Source organism: Podarcis raffonei, chromosome 8 (genome assembly GCF_027172205.1).
Source record: "Podarcis raffonei isolate rPodRaf1 chromosome 8, rPodRaf1.pri, whole genome shotgun sequence".
In the NCBI taxonomy this organism is placed as follows: domain Eukaryota; kingdom Metazoa; phylum Chordata; class Lepidosauria; order Squamata; family Lacertidae; genus Podarcis; species Podarcis raffonei.
In genome coordinates this window covers 69,713,468-69,733,146 of record NC_070609.1, presented here as the reverse complement: position 1 = coordinate 69,733,146, position 19,679 = coordinate 69,713,468, and the positions used below count along the sequence as shown (strand labels likewise).

The 19,679-nt window shown below is 45.8% G+C and overlaps 1 protein-coding gene across 1 annotated transcript in view; it reads left to right on the top strand.

Moving 5' to 3' along the window:
• PLCH2 (phospholipase C eta 2) overlaps window positions 1-19,679 on the top strand; it is a 115,860-nt gene that overhangs the window by 46,776 nt on the left and 49,405 nt on the right. Inside the window, exons 9-11 of the mRNA XM_053400689.1 lie at window positions 861-1,032; window positions 5,112-5,219; window positions 12,202-12,360. Of these exons, the coding sequence (XP_053256664.1) occupies window positions 861-1,032; window positions 5,112-5,219; window positions 12,202-12,360 (439 nt within the window). The remainder of the gene's footprint in view (window positions 1-860; window positions 1,033-5,111; window positions 5,220-12,201; window positions 12,361-19,679) is intronic.

Genomic DNA, 19,679 nt, shown 5'->3' with positions numbered 1-19,679 from the left:
TTGCCTTTTATCCAGCTTGGCCATTCAGACTGGTAGGTTGGAAGGCAAGGAGCCCAGCAGTAGGTGACGCCACAGTCAATTCCTCCTCCCTGCTGAGTTCCATAAGAAGCAACACCGAGACTATGGAGGAGGAAGTCGACAGGCAGTGCCACCCCCTGGACTGCTTATAAGTATGGAGGCAGACAGGTTGTTGGAGCAATGCCCCGTTCTCCCTAACATACCAGCCTCCACTGGTTGGGACCCAGTTTTGGGTAGAGGCAGTATGTGCATCTCTGTTCTATGCCCAGGCACATTGCCTTCTCTCAATCATACTGGATTTTACTCTACATCCATGTCTACTCCCTCAAAAGCAGGAAATGACCAAACAACACAAGAAAATTCCTGTTAAATCTTACCAATGGCACCATCTGGTCCGGCATCCTGTTCCCACAGTGGCCAACCAATAGGCATTTGAAACCTTGTCATTGAACAGAAGCTTGGAAGTGGCTTTTATATAAAAGAAAACATGAAATTCTGACCTACTAAGCCAGGGATAGTCAACGCGGTGCTCTCTAGATGCTGTTTGACTTCCAACTCGCATCATCCCTGACCACTGGCTATTTCTGTTTGGGATGGATGGGAGCTGTAACCCAACAACATCCAGAGGGTATCACATTGGCTTTCCCTGGACTGAGTGACCACCATTGTCAGAATCCTCATAGGTGCAAACCGAGAACTCTCTTGTGTTTGGCATTTTGGGACTGGAACCAGAAATGTGGCTGTGCATGTGCAGAACAGCAAGTGATTACAGAAAAAAAACAACCTTGGGTGTGCAACTGAACCATTTTCTCCTTGTCTGGGTTTGCTCTCCTCCTCCAAAGGTACCCTGTCATTTTGTCAATCGAGAACCACTGCAGTGTGGGGCAGCAGAAGAAGATGGCCCAGTATCTTATTGAAATCCTGGGGGACAAACTGGACCTGTCTTCTGTGAGCAATGAAGATCCCACAAAGCTGCCTTCTCCAGAAAGTCTGAAAGGGAAAATATTGGTCAAGGTAGGATGTCTGCTATATATTTTGGGAAGCTGTTGGTTTGTCTGTCAGCTATACACCATATTAAGATAAATAACCACATTTTGCATTATGGTTCCTGGGACCCAGGAGCAGGTTTGGATACAATTACAAGCTGTTTTGAATCAAGATGGTGGGTTGAACCTTTCAAAACTGCACTGATTTTTTTGGTTTCTTAGAATTCTTCAGCAACACTGGCTATGGGACTATTACTATATGTATATACACAGAGACACACTTTTCGCTTAGATTTGTTCTGATGTCTGTGTGCAAATGGAAGCCATCTTCCAGCCTGAGACTATTCCAAATTTTAAGATTCACAGTGTGTGCCTCAGCCGCTCCTCTTTGCTGTGGCTGCAGCCAGTGTAGACCCAGCGAAGGTTTGTGTGTGTCTAAATGAATAACCATGGTTGACTGTGCCTGAACTGCCAGTGTCTCTCTGGAATCCTCCTAACATCAATCAAACTCTAATGGCATGTAGCATGAAGCTTGTGAAGTTAGCCTCAGGAGAGCCAGTCGAAGTGCTGCCATTGTAGCTTCCCCTCTCGTTACTCTCCTACGTGCCGGCCAAGCAGTCCTCATTGCCTCCATCCTTTTGTTACGGCTAGCTGGTGAAGTTGTTGAATGGAATATCCCCTGGAGTGGTGGCAAAGGTTGTTGGTGTTATTGTTTAACTCTCTATGCAAGCTGCCTGACATTTTGATAGACATTTGAGGGCAGCAAGTGAAGTACCCTCTGGATTTTTGGGGTGGTGGTGGGGTGTAGGAGACAGTCTGTTAATATATCAAATGGAAAAAGCTTCCCCTATTGGCCAGCCTAAATGTTAGCTCAAATGTTCCCAGTGCCTGAGAATGGGGGCCAATTTGGTTTTGAAGCTATGTTCACTTTGTCCATTAATAATAATAATTTATACCCTGCCCTCCCCAGCCAAGACTGGGCTCAGGGCGGCTAACAGCAGGTATAAAAACAATTGATTAAAATACAACTTAAAAACAAGCTTAAAATACAACATTAAAATGCAGCCTCATTGCAGAGGTGAATTCGATTGCGTGCTTTGTGAAGCTTGAGGTAGTCTAGGCACTCCTGCAGCTCCTTACTATTTTGGGCAGAAGGGTGTCTCCGGCTGCTGTCCCCAACCTGGTGCCCCCCAGATTTCTTGGACTACAACTCCCACCAGAGCCAGCCAGCCAGCATCACCAATAGTTGGGGTGATGGGAATTGTAGTCCAAAATATTTCTGGTTTGGGGAACACTAGTCTACTGTAAGTAGGACTCAACTGGAATCTTCTCTTCTTCGAATCAAAATACTTGACAAACCTGAATCTTTCACAGCACAGGTTAAATTTCAGGCAAAACCTTTTTTTTAACAGGCACTCAACCATAAAATCAGCTGCTGATAGACATTATAGAAGCTCCTCCCATTGAACCTCCCCACCCCCATACAAAAAAAATCGATCAGCAACAGAGGGTCAGCATTGCTGGTTACAGCCCTGGAGTCTTAAAAGAAAAAAGTATTGGCCCCAAACCTGATGGAGCTGTTTGTCTGCCATTTGTTGGGCTTTATCCACAGGTGGCGCTGTGGGTTAAACCACAGAGCCTAGGGCTTGCCAATTAGAAGGTTGGTGGTTCGAATCCCTGCGACGGGGTGAGCTCCCGTTGCTCGGTCCCTGCTCCTGCCAACCTAGCAGTTCAAAAGCACTTCAAAGTGCAAATAGATAAATAGGTACCACTCCGGTGGGAAGGTAAACGGCGTTTCTGTGCGCTGCTCTGGTTCTCCAGAAGCGGCTTAGTCATGCTGGCCACATGACCCGGAAGCTGTACGCCGGCTCCCTTGGCCAATCAAGCGAGATGAGCGTCGCAACCCCAGAGTTGGTCACGACTGGACCTAACGGTCAGGGGTCCCTTTACCTTTATCCACTGTGAGAGACTATTATGACTTAAGATGTTATCCGACTGTGCCAAAATGAATAATAGAATTGTAGTGTTGGAAAGGGACTTCAAGGGTCATCCAGCCCAACCCTCTGCAATGCAGGAATCTTAGCTAAAGTATCCGTGACCGATGGCCACCCACCCTCTGCCTAAAAGCCTCCAAGGAAGGAGGAGAGTCCACAACCTCCCAAGGAAGACTTTTCCACTGTTGAGCAGCTCTTACTATCTGAAAGTTTTTCCTGATGTTTAGTCGGAATCTCCTTTCTTGTAACTTGAAGCCATTGGTTTGAGTCCTACGCTCCAGAGCAGGAGAAAACAACCATATGTCAGGAGTGCTCTGATGGTGTTTCCTGCTTGGCAGGGGGTTGGACTCGATGGCCCTTGTGGTCTCTTCCAACTCTATGATTCTATGATTCTATGATTCTATAAGCTTGCTTCAAACTTATGGCTGTTATAAGAAAACTTAGAGCTTTTTTTTAAAAAAGCAGCAGTAGTAACAACAAGAACAACAATAATATAATAACCCCCCATAATAACACCACCACCCCATAGTGAATGGGGAGGCACACAACTTATTTTCTTTTAATTGAGATTTGGACCTGGATCAAATTGGTCCAGCCTCCTAAGACAGAATCGGACTGTTTCCCATAGTGCCGAATTGAGGTCTAAAATGAATCTTGTGGTCAGTGCATACTCTTACTGGGAGGACGTGGGTGGTGCTGTGGTCTAAACCACTGAGCCTCTTGGGCTTACCGATTGGAAGGTCAGCAGTTCGAATCCCTGCGACGGGGTGAGCTCCCGTTGCCCTGTCCCAGGTCCTGCCAACCTAGCAGTTCGAAAGCACGCCAGTGCAAGTAGATAAATAGGTACCACTCCAGCGGGAAGGTTAATGGCGTTTCTGTGCACTCTGGCTTCCATCACGGTGTTCCATTGCGCCAGAAGTGGTTTAATCAAGCTGGCCCCATGACCCAGAAGGCTGTCTGTGGACAAATACCAACTCCCTTGGCCTGAAAGCAAGAGGAGCGCCACAACCCATTGTCACCTTTGACTGGACTTAACCATCCAGGGGTCCTTTACCTTTACCTTACTGGGAATGGATTTTCATCATAAGGACATAAGAAGAGGCTGCTGGATCAGGCCAATGGCCCATCTAGTGCAGCATCTGTCCCTATAGTGGCCAGTCAGGTGCCTATAGAAAGCCGGCAAGTAGGAGCTGAGTGCATCAGCACTCTCCCCTCTTGTGATTCCCAGGCACGGATATACTGCCTATGGCAGTGGAGGCAGAACACAGCCACTTTGGCTGGTAGGGGCAGGACTGTGGGACATGTGGCCCACCAGATATTGCTGGACTGAAATGTGTGTGTCATCTCAGTCCACCGACCATTCTGGTTGGGGCTGGTTAAGAGGTGGAGCCTCAAGGTCATCAAGATTCTGCACCTGTGCTCTCTACTCTTCCTGTGTGTACCACACAGAGCTTGACACTGTTCAGTTAACTTTCACCAAGCATTTTCATCCAGTCTGCTCCTGGCGGTGGCCATTTATAGATGATTGAATTTTCAAGTGCGAGAGATCAATGGCAACTCTCTTGAAGAAATTCTCCCATCTTTGAAGCGATTCATTTAGATAGAGCTTCTGATAAGTACCTGGGATGATTCTTCACTCATAATGGATAACCTAGCACCTCAGGTCATTCAGCCCTTTTTTAAAGGATTTGGTGGCTGTGAAGATTATCAGTCAATAAATATATATTACCCTGCCTGCTTTGGACTCCTCCATTTTGAGGCATTGGTATCAGAGCAACCTTGGTCGAAGTTTTGGCTCTTCAAAATGACACAAACATCATTAGAAGATGTTGCTCTTTTGGTGACCAAATGGATATAAATTATGTTCTGCCCAAGCAGTGGCAGGCTTACTTGACAGGGTTGTTGTGAAGATGAAATAAGGGAGATGGACTTAATCTGAGTGTACTACCCTTAGCTCCTTAAATGGAATAAAATTGCAAGAAATGAATGTGTGCGTGTTATCTTTCTGTGATTTTTTTTTTAATGCTCACTTGGCTAAGATGCCATCAATACAGTGCTTTGTATTGATTCTTATTTCTAGTTTGTGCAGCTTAATTATGCTTTTGCCTCCCAGGGGAAGAAACTTCCAGCTAACATTAGCGAAGATGTAGAGGAAGGAGAAGTGTCTGATGAGGACAGTGCCGATGAGATGGAAGATGACTGTAAACTGATGAATGGAGACGTAAGTATTACAATGCAGAAGGGGGCCCTTAATGCAAAAGTTGGTGCAGAGTGGAGTTGGGACTGATCTAGTGAATAACATTTACCAGTGTTAAAGCTGAGCTGAATAAAGGTGTTTCTGCAGGAATTGGGGTGGGTTGGGTGCTTTGTTAGCTGTGAAAAACACCCCACCCTTTTATGGTGGGGTGTTCTTCACCCCCTAAAATGATAGAACTGTAGAGTTGGAAGGGACCATGAGGGCCATCTAGTCCAACCCCCTGCAATGTAGGGAAACTATTGCTCAAACCCATGACCCTGGGATCAAGAGTCTCATGCTCTACCAAATGAGCTATCCACAGGGATAAATGGCATGCCCTACTGAAACACCCCACACATCGTACCCCACAAGAACCCTCTTCACAGACACACCATCCCAGATTTAACACACACATACACAGAGCCTCTCCCCCCCCCCGAAGATTTGCTAGGAGGAAAGTGGTGTTCTCTTCCAGAGTTTTATCTCATGATGATCCAGGGCTGTAGGTCACAGTGAAAGAGATTTACTGTGGCAATAAATCCCTGTGAACCACATGCCACCTGCTTAGCCAGTCAGACACTCAAGCCACTAGGCCATACTCCCTGCCCACTTTGCACTGTGCCACCGCTGTGCTCCTATCCAAAGTAAAAGGGCAATGTGGTGTAGTGGTTTGATTATGGACCTGGTAAAACATCTGGCAATACGGGAATACACTGCCGCAGATGGGGTTTTTTTTTCTAGAGGAGAAAAGAGCCTGCATGTGTTTAGGCGTTATGCTCTTAGCAGGAGGATATAGCAATACGGTGAGCCTCTGATGCTTCAAAAAGCAGTTCAGAACGAGCACAATTGTGGGGAATCTTTGACGGTCCCAGGCTCCCCATCTTCCCCATATAGCAGGCATAGGCAAACTTAGCCCTCCAGATGTTTTGGGACTACAACTCCCACCATCCCTAGCTAACAGGACCAGTGGTCAGGGATGATGGGAGTTGTAGTCCCAAAACATTTGGAGTTTGCCTATGCTTACCATATAGATTTGGGCCTGAAAGACCAAGGAGAAAAGTGTGGGGAGGAGCATGGAGGTTAAGCTGTGAGCCAGCAGAATTGGTGGTGTTCCCCAGCTTCCATTGCTGGTAACTGGGCAGGCCTGTTAAGCTTCCAATTTCCCTGTTTTGTGGAGCTTGAGCTAATAGGAGATTCTGATCTTAAACAGGCAGGTATGTGTTTTGTTTTGTTTTTAAAAAATCATCATCAAATACCATTTTTTGAAGCAGGCGGCATTGGAGAAAATGATGGGGTTTTGGTAGTACTCTTGGTTTTTTTCTTCCAGATTTGCTATCTCTTACCCTCACCTTCTTATTGCTACATTCCTCTTGTTTTTACCTTTATCCATTCAGCAGAATAACAAAGAAAAGCATGTCCTGGACTGCTAAAGTTTGCAGGTTAAGGACTGCCTGTTTGAATGTTTGCATTTTTCAGAAGAAAAACAATACTTCGCCACAGATATTTTAAAAAGGGTTCCATTCTACTGTCTCCTTGACATGCTGTTTTTCCTATGTGGTGGATTTCTTTGTTTTTTTGTGGGGTGTCTATTCAAAGGTGCAGTAATAACAGTCCAGGAAAAGTTTTGCCTTTTGGTTCTCCTGAGTGTTTCCTTGGAGGACAAACTTTTTAGACCTGTGCTGTACTGGAGGTGGGGGCTTTAAAAATTCTCTTAGACCTTGTCAACCCAGCTATCAGTTCTTTTGTGATGTCTGACATTCCCTCTGATGACTTTTTGTCTCCTTTTCTTTCCTGACCCACTGCACCCTTTCAAAGTGGAAGGTATGGTAAAAGCAGATTGTCGGTCATAGAGTTATAGCCTGCTTAGCTTTGAAGCAGTGTAGAAAATTGCTGCGTTACCAAACCACAGTTGTGCTGAAACGGGGGTGGGGTGGGGTAGGGTAGGTGAGAGAGATACTGGATGGTGGTGTTGTGGTCCTATCGCATTGGAACATTAAAATGCTCAGCAAAACTATGAAACTCAAATTGTGCTAAATCCAAACAAAACATGCACCTGTTCATGATCAGAGACCAGTTAAAACTCAGGCCATCGTTCTGTCTCACACAGGTGCACTTTATTTAAATATTATTTATTCCAACCATTAATAGACTGCTTAATAACAATGGTTTCTAAGTGGTGTACAAGCGGCTTTATAACAATGATAATAAAAATCAGTTTAAACTATAATATCAGAATTCAGTTTAAAATGCCTGGTGGGATCAAAATAAACATTTTCAAAAGATGCCAGATGTTTGCCAGGGAGGGGTTTGTTGTCTGACCTATAGTGGAAGGAAGTTCCATTAAACTGGGGCCACAAACTTGAACAAATGGCTGCTGGTGGATACGAGCCACACATCTGAGCAACGGGCTCACATCCTGTGTGAGCTGATAATTGTTCTTGGCAGTGCAAGTGCTTGCAGGAGGCGTTCCAGCTCATACAAATTGGGAAGAAAGAAGCCTGGCCATGAATGCTGGAAGGTTCAAGATGGATAAAAGGAAGTCCTTCTTCATGCAGTGCATAGTTAAATGGTGGAAGTCACACAGACCAGGAAGCAGCAATAGCCACCAACTTTTGGATGGCTTTAAAAGAGGACTGGACAAATTCATGGAGGGTTGAGCTATCAGAGGCTGCAACCTGTGATCCAGCAGGGTATTCCTGTGTTCTTATGGTGCATGTGGAAGGGTGGGCATAGCCAGGCCAAGTACTTCAGCACCAGGGCAAGGGACCTGTGGCCACCTAAATGTTGTTGGGCTAGAATCCCCATGATTCTTGACTATTGGCCATGCTGGGCTCATAAGAGCTGCAGTCGAGCAACATCTGGAGGAGCACAGCTTCTCCATCCTTGGCTTAAACTTCCAGTTGTGGACTGGAAACTGGTGACGCAAGAGCCTCCAAGGCGGACCCTAGGAGCCTTCTGGAGAGCTTCCCCACTGCTTAGCATCAGGACCTCCTCCTTCTGGACAGCTCCCTTTGCCTGGCTTGCAAGGCTGCAACTGTGTGAGGAACCCCCTCCCAGGTTGCTCACTAGGCTAAAAATGCCAGCATGAGGTTCAAGCCCTAGAAGCAACGGGAGTAGAAAGTAATTTTGTCTGTTTTCTCAATAGCTTGCACAAACACTATAGAAAATCAATACTTAACCCAATTGAATCTGTTGCCATTTGCCTGCTGCGAATCTTCCTGGGCTTCACTCAAGCACCAGCCTTTAGTGAGGAGAGGAGATGAAATTTCATTTTCCTTTCTCCCCTTCCCACCCCCCAAAGAAAAAGAAAAGAAAAGAAAAAATCTTGGAGGAAAGTTGGGAAGATGAAACTAAGAGTGGAGAAATCTTCATTCCTTCTGAAGGGGCCCATCTGTATTGTATTAATGTTTCCTTTTGATTTTGTTTAAATTATATTTTTTTTAAAAAGCCGGAGCAGGGACCTTCACTTTGTGTTGCATCTTTGTCTTCATTAGCTTTCAATTTGTTTCATCTGCTTTAAAAGGAGAAAAAAACAAACAAACCAAAACTTTCTGCAAGCAACATCTGGGTTTCCAGATGCGTTTGACAGGGCCTGCTCTTGAATGGCACTTTGAAAGCATGGAAACTGACAGCTGGTATTTTGATACCATTAATCCCCATTCGGTGGCTAATTAAGAAAGCATAGGCTGTCTTCTTCTGAAGGTGCAAGTTGCTTGGAAGTTAGAGCCAACAGGTAGGAAAGATGCACACACATTCCTACTGTGCATCATATGCCATTTAACCCTCTTCCAAGGAAGCCGAAAACCAGGCAGTTTTATGAGGTTGTTTTCTACCCTGCACAACTTCCAGTGTAGTAGAAAATCAACACTGGGTAAAATGAATGATACAGTTTATGGTATATTTTTTCTAGCCAAAGTCAATTCACACATGTTTCAGGATTGTAAAATGTCCGAAAACAAAGCCATGTGTGTAGTATCAGGAGAAGGGCATTAGAATTCCTTGCCTGGGTTGATTTGGGCTCAAAACACCACATCAGACTCTATATTTTACCCCAGTAAGTTAACACTGCCTGTTTTTCTTCGTTATTTCTTTTTAAGCATATACCGTATTTTTTACTCTATAAGACTCACTTTTTCCCTCCTAAAAAGTAAGGGGAAATCTGTGTGCGTCTTATGGAGTGAATGCAGGCTGCACAGCTATCACAGAAGCCAGAACAGCAAGAGGGATTGCTGCTTTCACTGCGCAGCGATCCCTCTTGCTGTTCTGGCTTCTGAGATTCAGAATATTTTTTTCCTTGTTTTCCTCCTCCAAAAATTAGGTGCGTCTTGTGGTCTGGTGCGTCTTATAGAGCAAAAAATATGATACTCCATTTGGAAGATTCACTTTGTTTTCTTGGCATTTTTGTGTGTGGTTTTTATTATTATTATTATTTGCAGAGTGAAAACTGCAGTGATGTGCCTGAAATTTGGGGGCCTGGCTCACTGCTGGGCAGATATCAGTAAAGTAGGAGAATGACATTGTAGGTCTATTTCTGAATGAATTCTGCAGTGAAAAGTGATCCCAGGGTGGCTTCCAACCCTGTTTTCGTGGGGAAAGTTTTAATGCATAATCTACAAAGAAGCTCCAGAAATAGACCAGAATATATAACAGTACTATGCTTTTAGAAGATACTTTTTTTCTGAGAGCTCAAAGCATTCCCCATATGATTCTGTCTCTCACTCTCTCTTTTGTGGACAAAAATACAAGTTTCTATTTATTACATGTGGGACCTGCTGCAAGAAAGTTGCTGTGTGGAGCGTTCCTGTTTGATATTGCAGCCAGCTGGCTCAGCCCATATCCAGGACACTCCATTCTGTTCCCCTGCTTGGTATCCCATTCTCCGTCCCAGCAGACATCATTCTGTGACCACAGAGCATGCACAGTTTTTATTGGCTGTTCCACCCCCCCCAAAAAAGAGAGTTCTTGTACTTTTGGAAAGTTTGGGGCTCCTCCAAGCATACTGAGCATCCCTTTTATTTCTCAATAACCCTGTTTGGGCTACACAGCCAGCATATCTCATAATTTGAGTTTGCTCTTAATACATCTAAGTGGAGTCTGTTTGCTTCAGATCCCACTTACATGTATTAAGAGAGAACTCAAATGTTGATGTGGAGTGCTGGTGTTCATTGAGCCAGCCATGTCATTTTAAAGATCCCATTCCATTCCCCTTCCCCATTTTCACCGCCCCATTTCTCAACATCATCTGACAACTGAACAACCTCATTCCTCACTGGACTGGGTTTGTTTTATAGCGGGGGAAGGGTGCTTATGTACATGTGTGTTCTCTTACATAATTTTTCTAAAGATTTTTGGTACTACTTCAAACCTCAATGGTTCCCACAAGCCTTCTAATACCTCCTCCTCATAAATGGATAGCGCTGTTGTCTTTGCGTAAGGATCCTCAAGGTGGTGGTTAATATATTGGATGAATCATACTTGGGCCACTTTCCTGTCTAAAACAAATATTGCGCATGTGGAGTGTTTTGATCACTCTGGAGATGCTATCTAAATACAGTGGTACCTCGGGTTAAGAACTTAATTTGTTCTGTAAGTCTGTTCTTAACCTGAAACTGTTCTTAACCTGAGGTACCACTTTAGCTAATGGGGCCTCCCGCTGCACGATTTCTGTTCTCATCCTGAAGCAAAGATCTTAACCCGAGGTACTATTTCTGGGTTAGCGGAGTCTGTAACCTGAAGCGTCTGTAACCCAAGGTACCACTGTAATAAGAATAGCCGTGGTGCTCTGAGTTGGATTTGAATCGCCAGCTCCATAATACCAACGGAGGACTGAAGATACCCTGTGCTGGTCAATGAATGCAAAGATTCTGAGATGATTGACAGGGACTTGGTCTGAATTTCTGATTTGCCTCACACCTAACTGTATATTAAAATGGTTTAAGAAATAGAGTCTGCAACTACGCTTTTTAGTGAGGAAGCCCCATTGAAGTAGGACTTACTTCTGGGTAAGCATACATGGGATTGCATTTTAAAGGGGTGGGGAACCCTAAGCCTTTCACTGTGTATATGTTCAGCATATTGCTCTTTTACACTGAATTATGACCTACCTACCATTGACTTATGATAGATTCCACATCGAGTACCCTTGGCCACCTCTATCTCAATCACAATTTTTCTCTCTATGGGTCCAGCTACCTTTAATGGCTAGTGTTTGGCTCCCTTGCAAGTGATTTAAGCCTTGGAAAAACTGCACAACGATGAGTCTGCTAAGCTTTCCTTCTGTTCCGAGAAGAACGCTAGTGGCTTGGTAACAAAGCATGTCTCGTCAAAGTTGTTCTTGTTGCTAACAGTAGTTTCCTCCCTCCACCTTTTTTTTTTTTTTTTGGTTCCTTTTCAGTTTTGCAAAGTATTCTTAAAAATATGTGCTTTTCGCTTTTCCTTTCAACAACATCACTCTGTTTGATCACAGACAACACATTCGAGGCACTTTTCCACCAAAGGAATTTGTCTTGTTGAGGGCACTTCAGAATACCTCTCCTGGGTATCAAGAAGAATTCTATCATTCTAGCAACGAGAAATAGAATGATAACTTTGCTGCCCAGTGTAGAAATCATGGGGCTATATCCATCCTGCACACTCAATCTGAGTTACCAGTCATTCCCTGGGAAGGAGGGCTGGGGATCTCAAACAGAGGGTTCTCAGCACCTTCAACCAAACAATATTTTCCAGGATTCTCTGGGGGAAGCAATGATTGTGTAAAACCAGCATCTGTTTGTAGTGTGGCTATGCCCCATGAGACTACCAATCCAGTCTTGGCATGTAGTTTATTTTGAGCAAATGTAGAGCTTGCCGTAGTCTGTTTCCTTTTCATTTAACGTTTCTGTAACGTTTTAGTAGGCTTTGGGCTAGAATCCAAGTGCCCAGCTCTCCTGTGTGTCTTAACCCCCAGCCTCCCCTGTCTTACCTGCAGGCCTCGACCAATCGGAAGCGAGTGGAGAACATCGCAAAGAAGAAGCTGGACTCTCTTATCAAGGAATCCAAAATCCGCGACTGCGAAGACCCAAATAATTTCACAGTCACCGCCATGACGCCCTCTGGGAAACTTGGCAACAAGCATGATTTCAAGAAGGTAAACAAATTTGTGCTCTTGGGTTTGTTTGTTGCCTCATCTGCTTTGCCACAAAAGACAAGTGGAGAATCGTGTTCAGGACCATTTCAGTTGTTTCACATTGCAAACACATTTGCAATGGCTGTTTCCCTGAGGAACAAAAAACAAACAATCAAACAAACACATGAACAGACACCTTTAATCCCCCTTGTTTGCAGATTCAAAGGCCCTGTTAGGCCGAGGTCTCCATCTCCTTATATAGAAAGTATATTCCATCTATACTTTATATGCTTCCTGAAGAAAATGCAATAAGTATGGGGCATAATTCCAGTACCCTTAAAGCTCTCAAAAGATCAGTCTCTAATGTTGCATCTGTTATGTTGTAGCTCCATTGTGGGCCCATGTTTTTAACACTGTGTGCAAATCTGGTCTCTCTGTCTCAAAAATAAATATAATAAGATCCAGAGAAACCGAAACAAAGGTCAACAGAACCTTCCTTAGGCAAGGCTGAAAATTTTGGGGAATAGCATGCATTTGGAAATAATTTTTTCTGAGGCTGTATAGACATCATATGTGTTTTAAGCATAAGACATCCCTAAAGAATTCTGAGAATTGTAGTTTAAAGGTGCTGGGAATTGTAGCACTATCTCTCTCTCTCTCTCTCTCTCTCTCTCTCTGTGTGTGTGTGTGTGTGTGTTTGTGTGAAACTATAACTCAAAGAGAGAGATGGAGAGAGAGAGAGAGAGAGAGAGAGAGAGAGAGAGAGAGAGAGGTGCTTTAAATGTATGGTGCAATGCAGCCTTAGTCCCTTGAGCCCATTACAGATCAAAACCCTTCAGAGTTAAGAAACAATACGTAAAGGAGATGCATTTTGCCACAAGTCTTTCCTCCTGCTCAGGGGCGGAGGAAGGGGGGGTGCAGTGGGGGCGGGCTGCCCTGGGTGTCACCACTGAGTGGAGTGACAAAATGCTGGGCGGCACTCACTGCGGGGCCTGCAGCACGCCTGAGCCACGCATCTCTCCAGGGAGTGACGAGGTGGCTTGGGCACCCGCAGACTCCACACTGCCCCAAATGGTCCACCCGCCACCTCCCCCTCAGCTGTAGGGCGGCTGAGTGGGAGGAGGCAGGCAGACTCCTCAGAAGCCCTGCGGAGCATCCTGCCCTGGCTCGCCCCGCCCCATGGATGGCTGGCCCCGCCCCTGGGCAGCTGGCCCTGCCCCTAGGCGCAGGGCACGTGCGCTGCCCCAGGCGCCCGATTGGCTTGCTCTGCCACTGCTCCTGCTCCCACTTTTCTTTCCAACCTTCAGTCTCCCATCAACAATGTGAGGGGGTAGGGAACACCCATGACCCTAGATACTACCGCATACGTGCCCTGATCTCCTAGGAACCCTGGGAAATCAGAGACTGCAGGAAGTGATTTAATCCCGGAGTCGGACCCAGCCGGGCCTTGCTGTCTGACCTCTGCTTCTGATGAATGTAGGTGGAATAGCTGAGGTTGTAAACAGTTATTTGAGGGGAGGAACCAAATCACTTGTGGTCCTCGTTGGGCTGATGGATAGGGTGGTGGTCTTGCTACCCTGCCTTTCCCCTTGACAAAGCCACCTGCAATCAGTACTCTCCTGGGAGGACTGTACCATCTGCTTTTTCTTTTTTTTTAAAAAAAAACTGCATTCAGTAGTGCTCTGCTTTCAGAGAGCAAGGGAATTATTACTCCTCTTATTAGCCCTTTTGCTGCCTCTCCGCCAAGGTACTCTGGGCCATTTTTCTGCACCGCTCCACTAATGTCAACATAAACGCCGTTGTGTTGCCTCAGCAGGGCTGACTCTTCCCATTAGCGTGAGTTGTTCTATTAGCAGTGTTAGTTGTGCTTGGATAAATCTGACTGTATTTTTAGAGTAGCAGCATCCTTTTGTTTGTAAACACAAACACCCACACAATTCTCCGCCGCCTTTTAAATAGCAGCTGAAGTCTGAGAAATCCATCTATTTTGGGATAGGTCTCTTTTTTGTGTCAATATGTGGTATTTCTATTCCTGAGTAGTTTTCTTTCTTTCTTTCTTTCTTTCTTTCTTTCTTTCTTTCTTTCTTTCTCAGCTTTGGCATGCTTAAATGTTTTCTTTGTTCTTTGGCTATTCTTGCCGGATAATTTCCTACTAAGGGGCCAACAGGTATTAAGGATTCTGCCTGTGGAGAACAGGATCTGCCATGGGGAAGGAACAGGAGGGGTTTTTTTGGGTGGGGGGGAGGATGAATCTGTCAACTTCAGTTTCTCATGTTTTCCAATCTTAAATTCCATTCTTCACATTTCTACAGCAAAAGTTGTTTTAAAAATCCTCAGGAAAAAATTGCCAGCATTTTAGTGATAATTTATCCCAGAGTGGACATGTTTGTATGCAGTTTTGATTCATATAAACATTTGTACAAGCAATTTTCTCCAATATAATGTATGATTGGACATTCACTCAGGCATGCATTTTATGCATACATGCATTAGCTGCGATTCCTGCATTGCAGGGGGTTGGACTAGATGGCCCTTAGGGTCCCTTCCAACTCTACAATTTTATGATTCTGTGATTTGTGTACACATTGTGTGCTTAGGGAACTGCATCTACAAAATTAGGGGAACTGAGCATTTTGAAGGATGGCTGTGTTTCCGTTTGCATGCCGATCCAAAAAGTGTGAATTGGGTGGTTTCTCATTCAAATGCAAACCGAGTTGAACTTCTTGCTTCAGCCTCCTGTAAGTCTATCCCCCTCCTGCAAAAAAATAGACAAAGGAGATGATACTTTCATCCAAAGGAAGTGGTGTCTGAAAAAGAAGTCAATTGATCATTCACATTACATGCTGGCTGTTCAAAGTTCTCTAGGGACCTTCAGGTGGAAGTGTCTGGGCTAAATCCACTGAACTGAGACTGTACGCTCTGAGGTAGGGTTGCTGGATTGTAACCTGGAGACCTGCCCCATAAGTGCCTCAGGAGGTGAGACACCGCCTGTCCCCATCTCCCCCAATATGTCACAAGCAGGACAGCCGTGTGCCGCATCAAGTGCAAATACAGAATCATGTGGAAGCAAGCTGCCTAGTGGCTGATCCCCAATAACACACTTAATCCTGACTGATCACCGCTCTGGCTTTTTCCTCCAGGAGGACAATTGAGCTTGAGCACTAATGGGGCAGTCATTGGTTTCTCTGTTAATCATGACAAATATTTATTGTCTGCCCAGATTGCCCATCCCTTTGTGTATGTGTGCATGTGCCTGCTCTCGTACCGCCAGATGCTCGAAGGACACTGATGCAAAGAGAACTGGTGTTCTGTTGTTGCTCTTCTTCTTTTTTTATCCCCACTGTGCTAAACTATTTAATATCTGTTTGTTTCCGAGACAGCAACTGCTGCTGGCTTGATCAGAAGCTGTTGAGTGTGTTTGCCTGGGGGCGGGAGAGGGAAATGGGGAGAGCATTTCAAAGAGGCCACCATTATTAGCAATTTATGGCTGCCATCTATGCCTCGGGATTTTTCTAAAATGAAAAGCAGATGCAACTGGGTTCCAAGAAGCCAAGTTCAGGGAGGAGGGCCATAGCTGGGTGGAAGAGGATCTGCTTTGCATACAAAAGATGGCCAGGTTCAGTCTGTAGCATCTCCAGGTGCTCCCTGTCTTGAACTCAGGAGAGCTGTCGCCCAGCAATACTGATCTAGATGCACCAGCGGTCTGATTCTGCAGAAGGCAACTTCCTATGTGTGCGAGAGAGTTCGCTGGCAAGGCTTTTGTGCCTTCTGAATCAAACCTGAGGAAGCATCATGAGGAAGCAGCTGGCATTACTGCTGGGGTAGCTAAGTCGGTAGAGCATGAACCCTTCATCTCAAGTTCACGGGTTCAAGCCCCAGTGTTGGGCAAAACATTCATGTCTTGCAGCCGGTTGAACTAGAAGACCCTGGCAGTTCCTTCCAAGTCTACAATTCTATGATTCTTCCTTGGGAGGAGAGCAGTCTCCAACAGATACAACGCTTGGGCCCTGATTTTTTTGGAGGGGGGGGGCTTGGTGCTAATCCTTCCTCTGATTCTGTTGAGGTCAAATATCCACCATAGTCTATCCAGCGAGGACTGGCTGTGGGGCCAGGTTGGATACTCGCACAGGAAGAGCGTGGTTTGAGCAGATGCTCTGGCTAATTGGGCTAAGTCTCTTCTGCCTTTTGTACTGGCTCTCTCCTCTTCCTCTTGTTTCTAAGCTCACCTTTCATTCAGAGGGCATTTCTGGCTCTCTGCTCATGAATGAAAGGAGAAGGGGGATGAATTGCTGCCTCCCATGTCTCAATCGGGATCTGCCTGTGAAAACAACATGTTTAATCTGATCTCAGATGATGTTGTTTTCTTGGTCCGTAGCTCCTGCAGGGGAAATGAAGAGCGATTTTTCATACACCCCACCACTGTTCTCTGTTTTGGTTAACGCTTAACTCTGGGCTGACCTTCTGATAATCTGCCCTTTAATTATCAGAAGGGCTTAAAAAACAAACAGCGAAATTGGCATGCAGTGCGAACGGAGCTCGTTGCTTCTTATTATAGGCTGCCGGTGTATTTTTGTTAAGGTATCTGCATTTGCAGCAGATATATCACATAAGTAGGATGGCTTTTTCTAAGGCAACACAGGAACATTGGAAACAGCCTTATGCTCTTGGTCCATCTAGCTCAGTATTGTCTACACTGACTGGCAGCTGCTCTCCAGGATTTCACTCAAAAGTCCTTCTCAGACGCAACCAGAGATACTGGAGATTGAACCTTCTGCATGCAAAGCAGATGCTCTCTCTCTCTGAGCTTTAGTCCTTCCCCAGCTGCATTATGAGCTTGTAGCTGAGGTGAGGATTTGAATAGGGACTCACTGCCTTTGTCATCATGTTCAAGAGGTGAACCATAATTTCTATAAAGACCCCTCCGAGAATTTCTGACATTTTTCTTTTTCTCACTCTATATAAAATGAAAACCACTTTGCAGAATTATCTTTGTATGTTCTGAAATGTTATTTTTTTTTATAGTGACTCTGCCACCCCCCACCTTCAAATACCTAGAAAGGATGTTGTGGAGAATGCAAAGCACTGACCTAGCTACCAAGCCAGTTTGCAGGATAGCAGCAAATGAGAGAGAGAGAGAGAGAGAGAGAGAGAGAGAGAGAGAGAGAGAGAGAGAAGAGCCTGTGCTTCACCCCTCAGAAATTTCTCCCCCACCCCTTCCCATATCCATGCCCACAAACAAGGTGGATAGCTTTGAGAGGGCTTTTTGAACACAAGGTGAGCCAGACCCAATATTTCTTTCTCTGCAAAGCAATACCCAGCAGCAGAAAAGTGCAGAGATCCTCCCAAATCCAAAAGGTAGGCTAGGCTAGGGTTTACCAGATGTCCCCGTTTCCCGGGACAGTCCCCAGATTTGTGAATAAGTCCCTGGACAAATTCCATCCCTGGAATGTCCCCGGATTTCATCTAATGTCCCCGGGAAACGCAGCAGCGGCAGTCTCTCAGCAGCCCAGAGCAGTTGGCTCTGGCTGGCTTCAGGCTGGCTCGGAAGTCTCCTTAAGATGATGGTGCAGGGGCTCTAAGATGCAGCTTCCGGGCTGCCTCCACCTTCCCCGACCCCAGCAACTAAGCTGTGAAGGGAGGCTTCATGCTGCCTATCGGAGCAGCCTCCCAACTCCTACTTGTGTGCAAGCAGGAACGGGGCGGGGATCTCTGAGCTGTGAAGGGAGGCTTCATGCTGCTTATCAAAGCTTGCGTGCAAGCAGAAGGGGGCAGGGATCTCTCAGTTAGGCAACAGGAAGCCTTGCTTCCCAGATGAGGGACCCCACCCCCTCCTGCTTGCACGCAAGAAGGAATGGGATTGGGGCTGCTCCGATGGGAAGGGAGGCATTGCACTGCCTGAAAGATCCCTGCCCCCTCCTGCTTGCACACAAGTAGGAGTTGGGATGGGGCTGCTCCGAAAGGCGGTTAATTAAAGTGTCCCTGGATTCATTGGAAAAAACCTGGTAACCTTAGGCTATGCAACCACCATGGCATCTCCCAGGTATGCCATACTACAGTTCCCATTATCCCTGACCATTAGCAATAGTGGCTGAGGTTTATGGGAGCTGGAGTCAAACAACATCTGCAAGGTACCATGTTGGCTACACTTGCCCTGAGGGGGACTGTAGGGGGCCCAGTACATTTTTTCATTGTGTTTGTTTCTACACAGCCAGAACGGATGCTGAATCTATGCATGAGATCATTTGGATGGCTTAGAAAAAATCATGGAAGAGAAGGCTATGTTCCACTTTCACTGTCAAGAGGCAGTGTGCCTATGAATGCCAGTTGTTTGAAATGGTACAGGGGGGAGAGAGTGAGGTTGCACTCAAATCCTGCTTGCTTACTGGCTTCCCATGTGCATCTGGTTGGCCACTGTGAGAACAGGATGCTGGACTAGACGGGCCTCCTTACAGTGACTCCTGCAGCCAAGCTGGTGCCGAACAGATTGCTCTGCTTTCCTTTTCCTTTTGACCACTGAGGCTGCGAGGGGGGTCTTGTCGTCTGGGCAGCCCAGGACCTCCCTACACACTGCCCAGGCTTGCATCCCAGAGAGCTCACTTTGGTGCAGCTAACCCTGCAGAAAGAATGTGGGAGGCAGCAGTTATCAGTTACCTGTCTCTGCAGCCACAGCAGGTGCTGTGATTCTCCAGCGGTTTGACTTCACCCTGGATGCAAACTCTGTTGTCTCTCGAGACAGGCAGGTGCCAGCAGCAGCAACAACAACAAAGACACCGTCCTTCTCCCCCCTTCCTCCCCCCAAGCAAACTGGATGTCGTCAGACAGCCCTGAATTTCTTAGCACTTGAAGAAGGGACAGTGCGTTCCCCTTTGCCAACAGAACCACTTGACTCACATTCCTGGATGCAGTTCTCCCTGTTGTGATGTTCCACTGGGTAGAACGTCAGCCCATTCTTGCACATGCTTACATCTTTGCTGTCATTCCACCATTCGATAAACAAAAGGGTGTGTGTGTGTGAATCAGGCTTTGTTCATTCATTACTTTCGCTTCAGTGCTCAAATTTAAGCCCCGGAATGTCACAGTGGATTACAGCTTCTGAATATTCTCTGCTGCTGCTCCCTTGATGGCCAGCCTACATTCCATATGCCTCTTGAGTTGAGTTGTATAACTCTCTGATGTCTGGGAGGCCTGCACAGGAGGGAGAGAAACATCCAGGCAATTCCAAGTCCTTGCTTTTAATCTCTGCACCTGAGCGGCAAAGCATAAAGATCACCTGCCATTTGCTTGAATGTTAGTTAATAAGCTGTTGAGATGAGGTCTGGAGCCTTCCTGAGTCTGTTAAG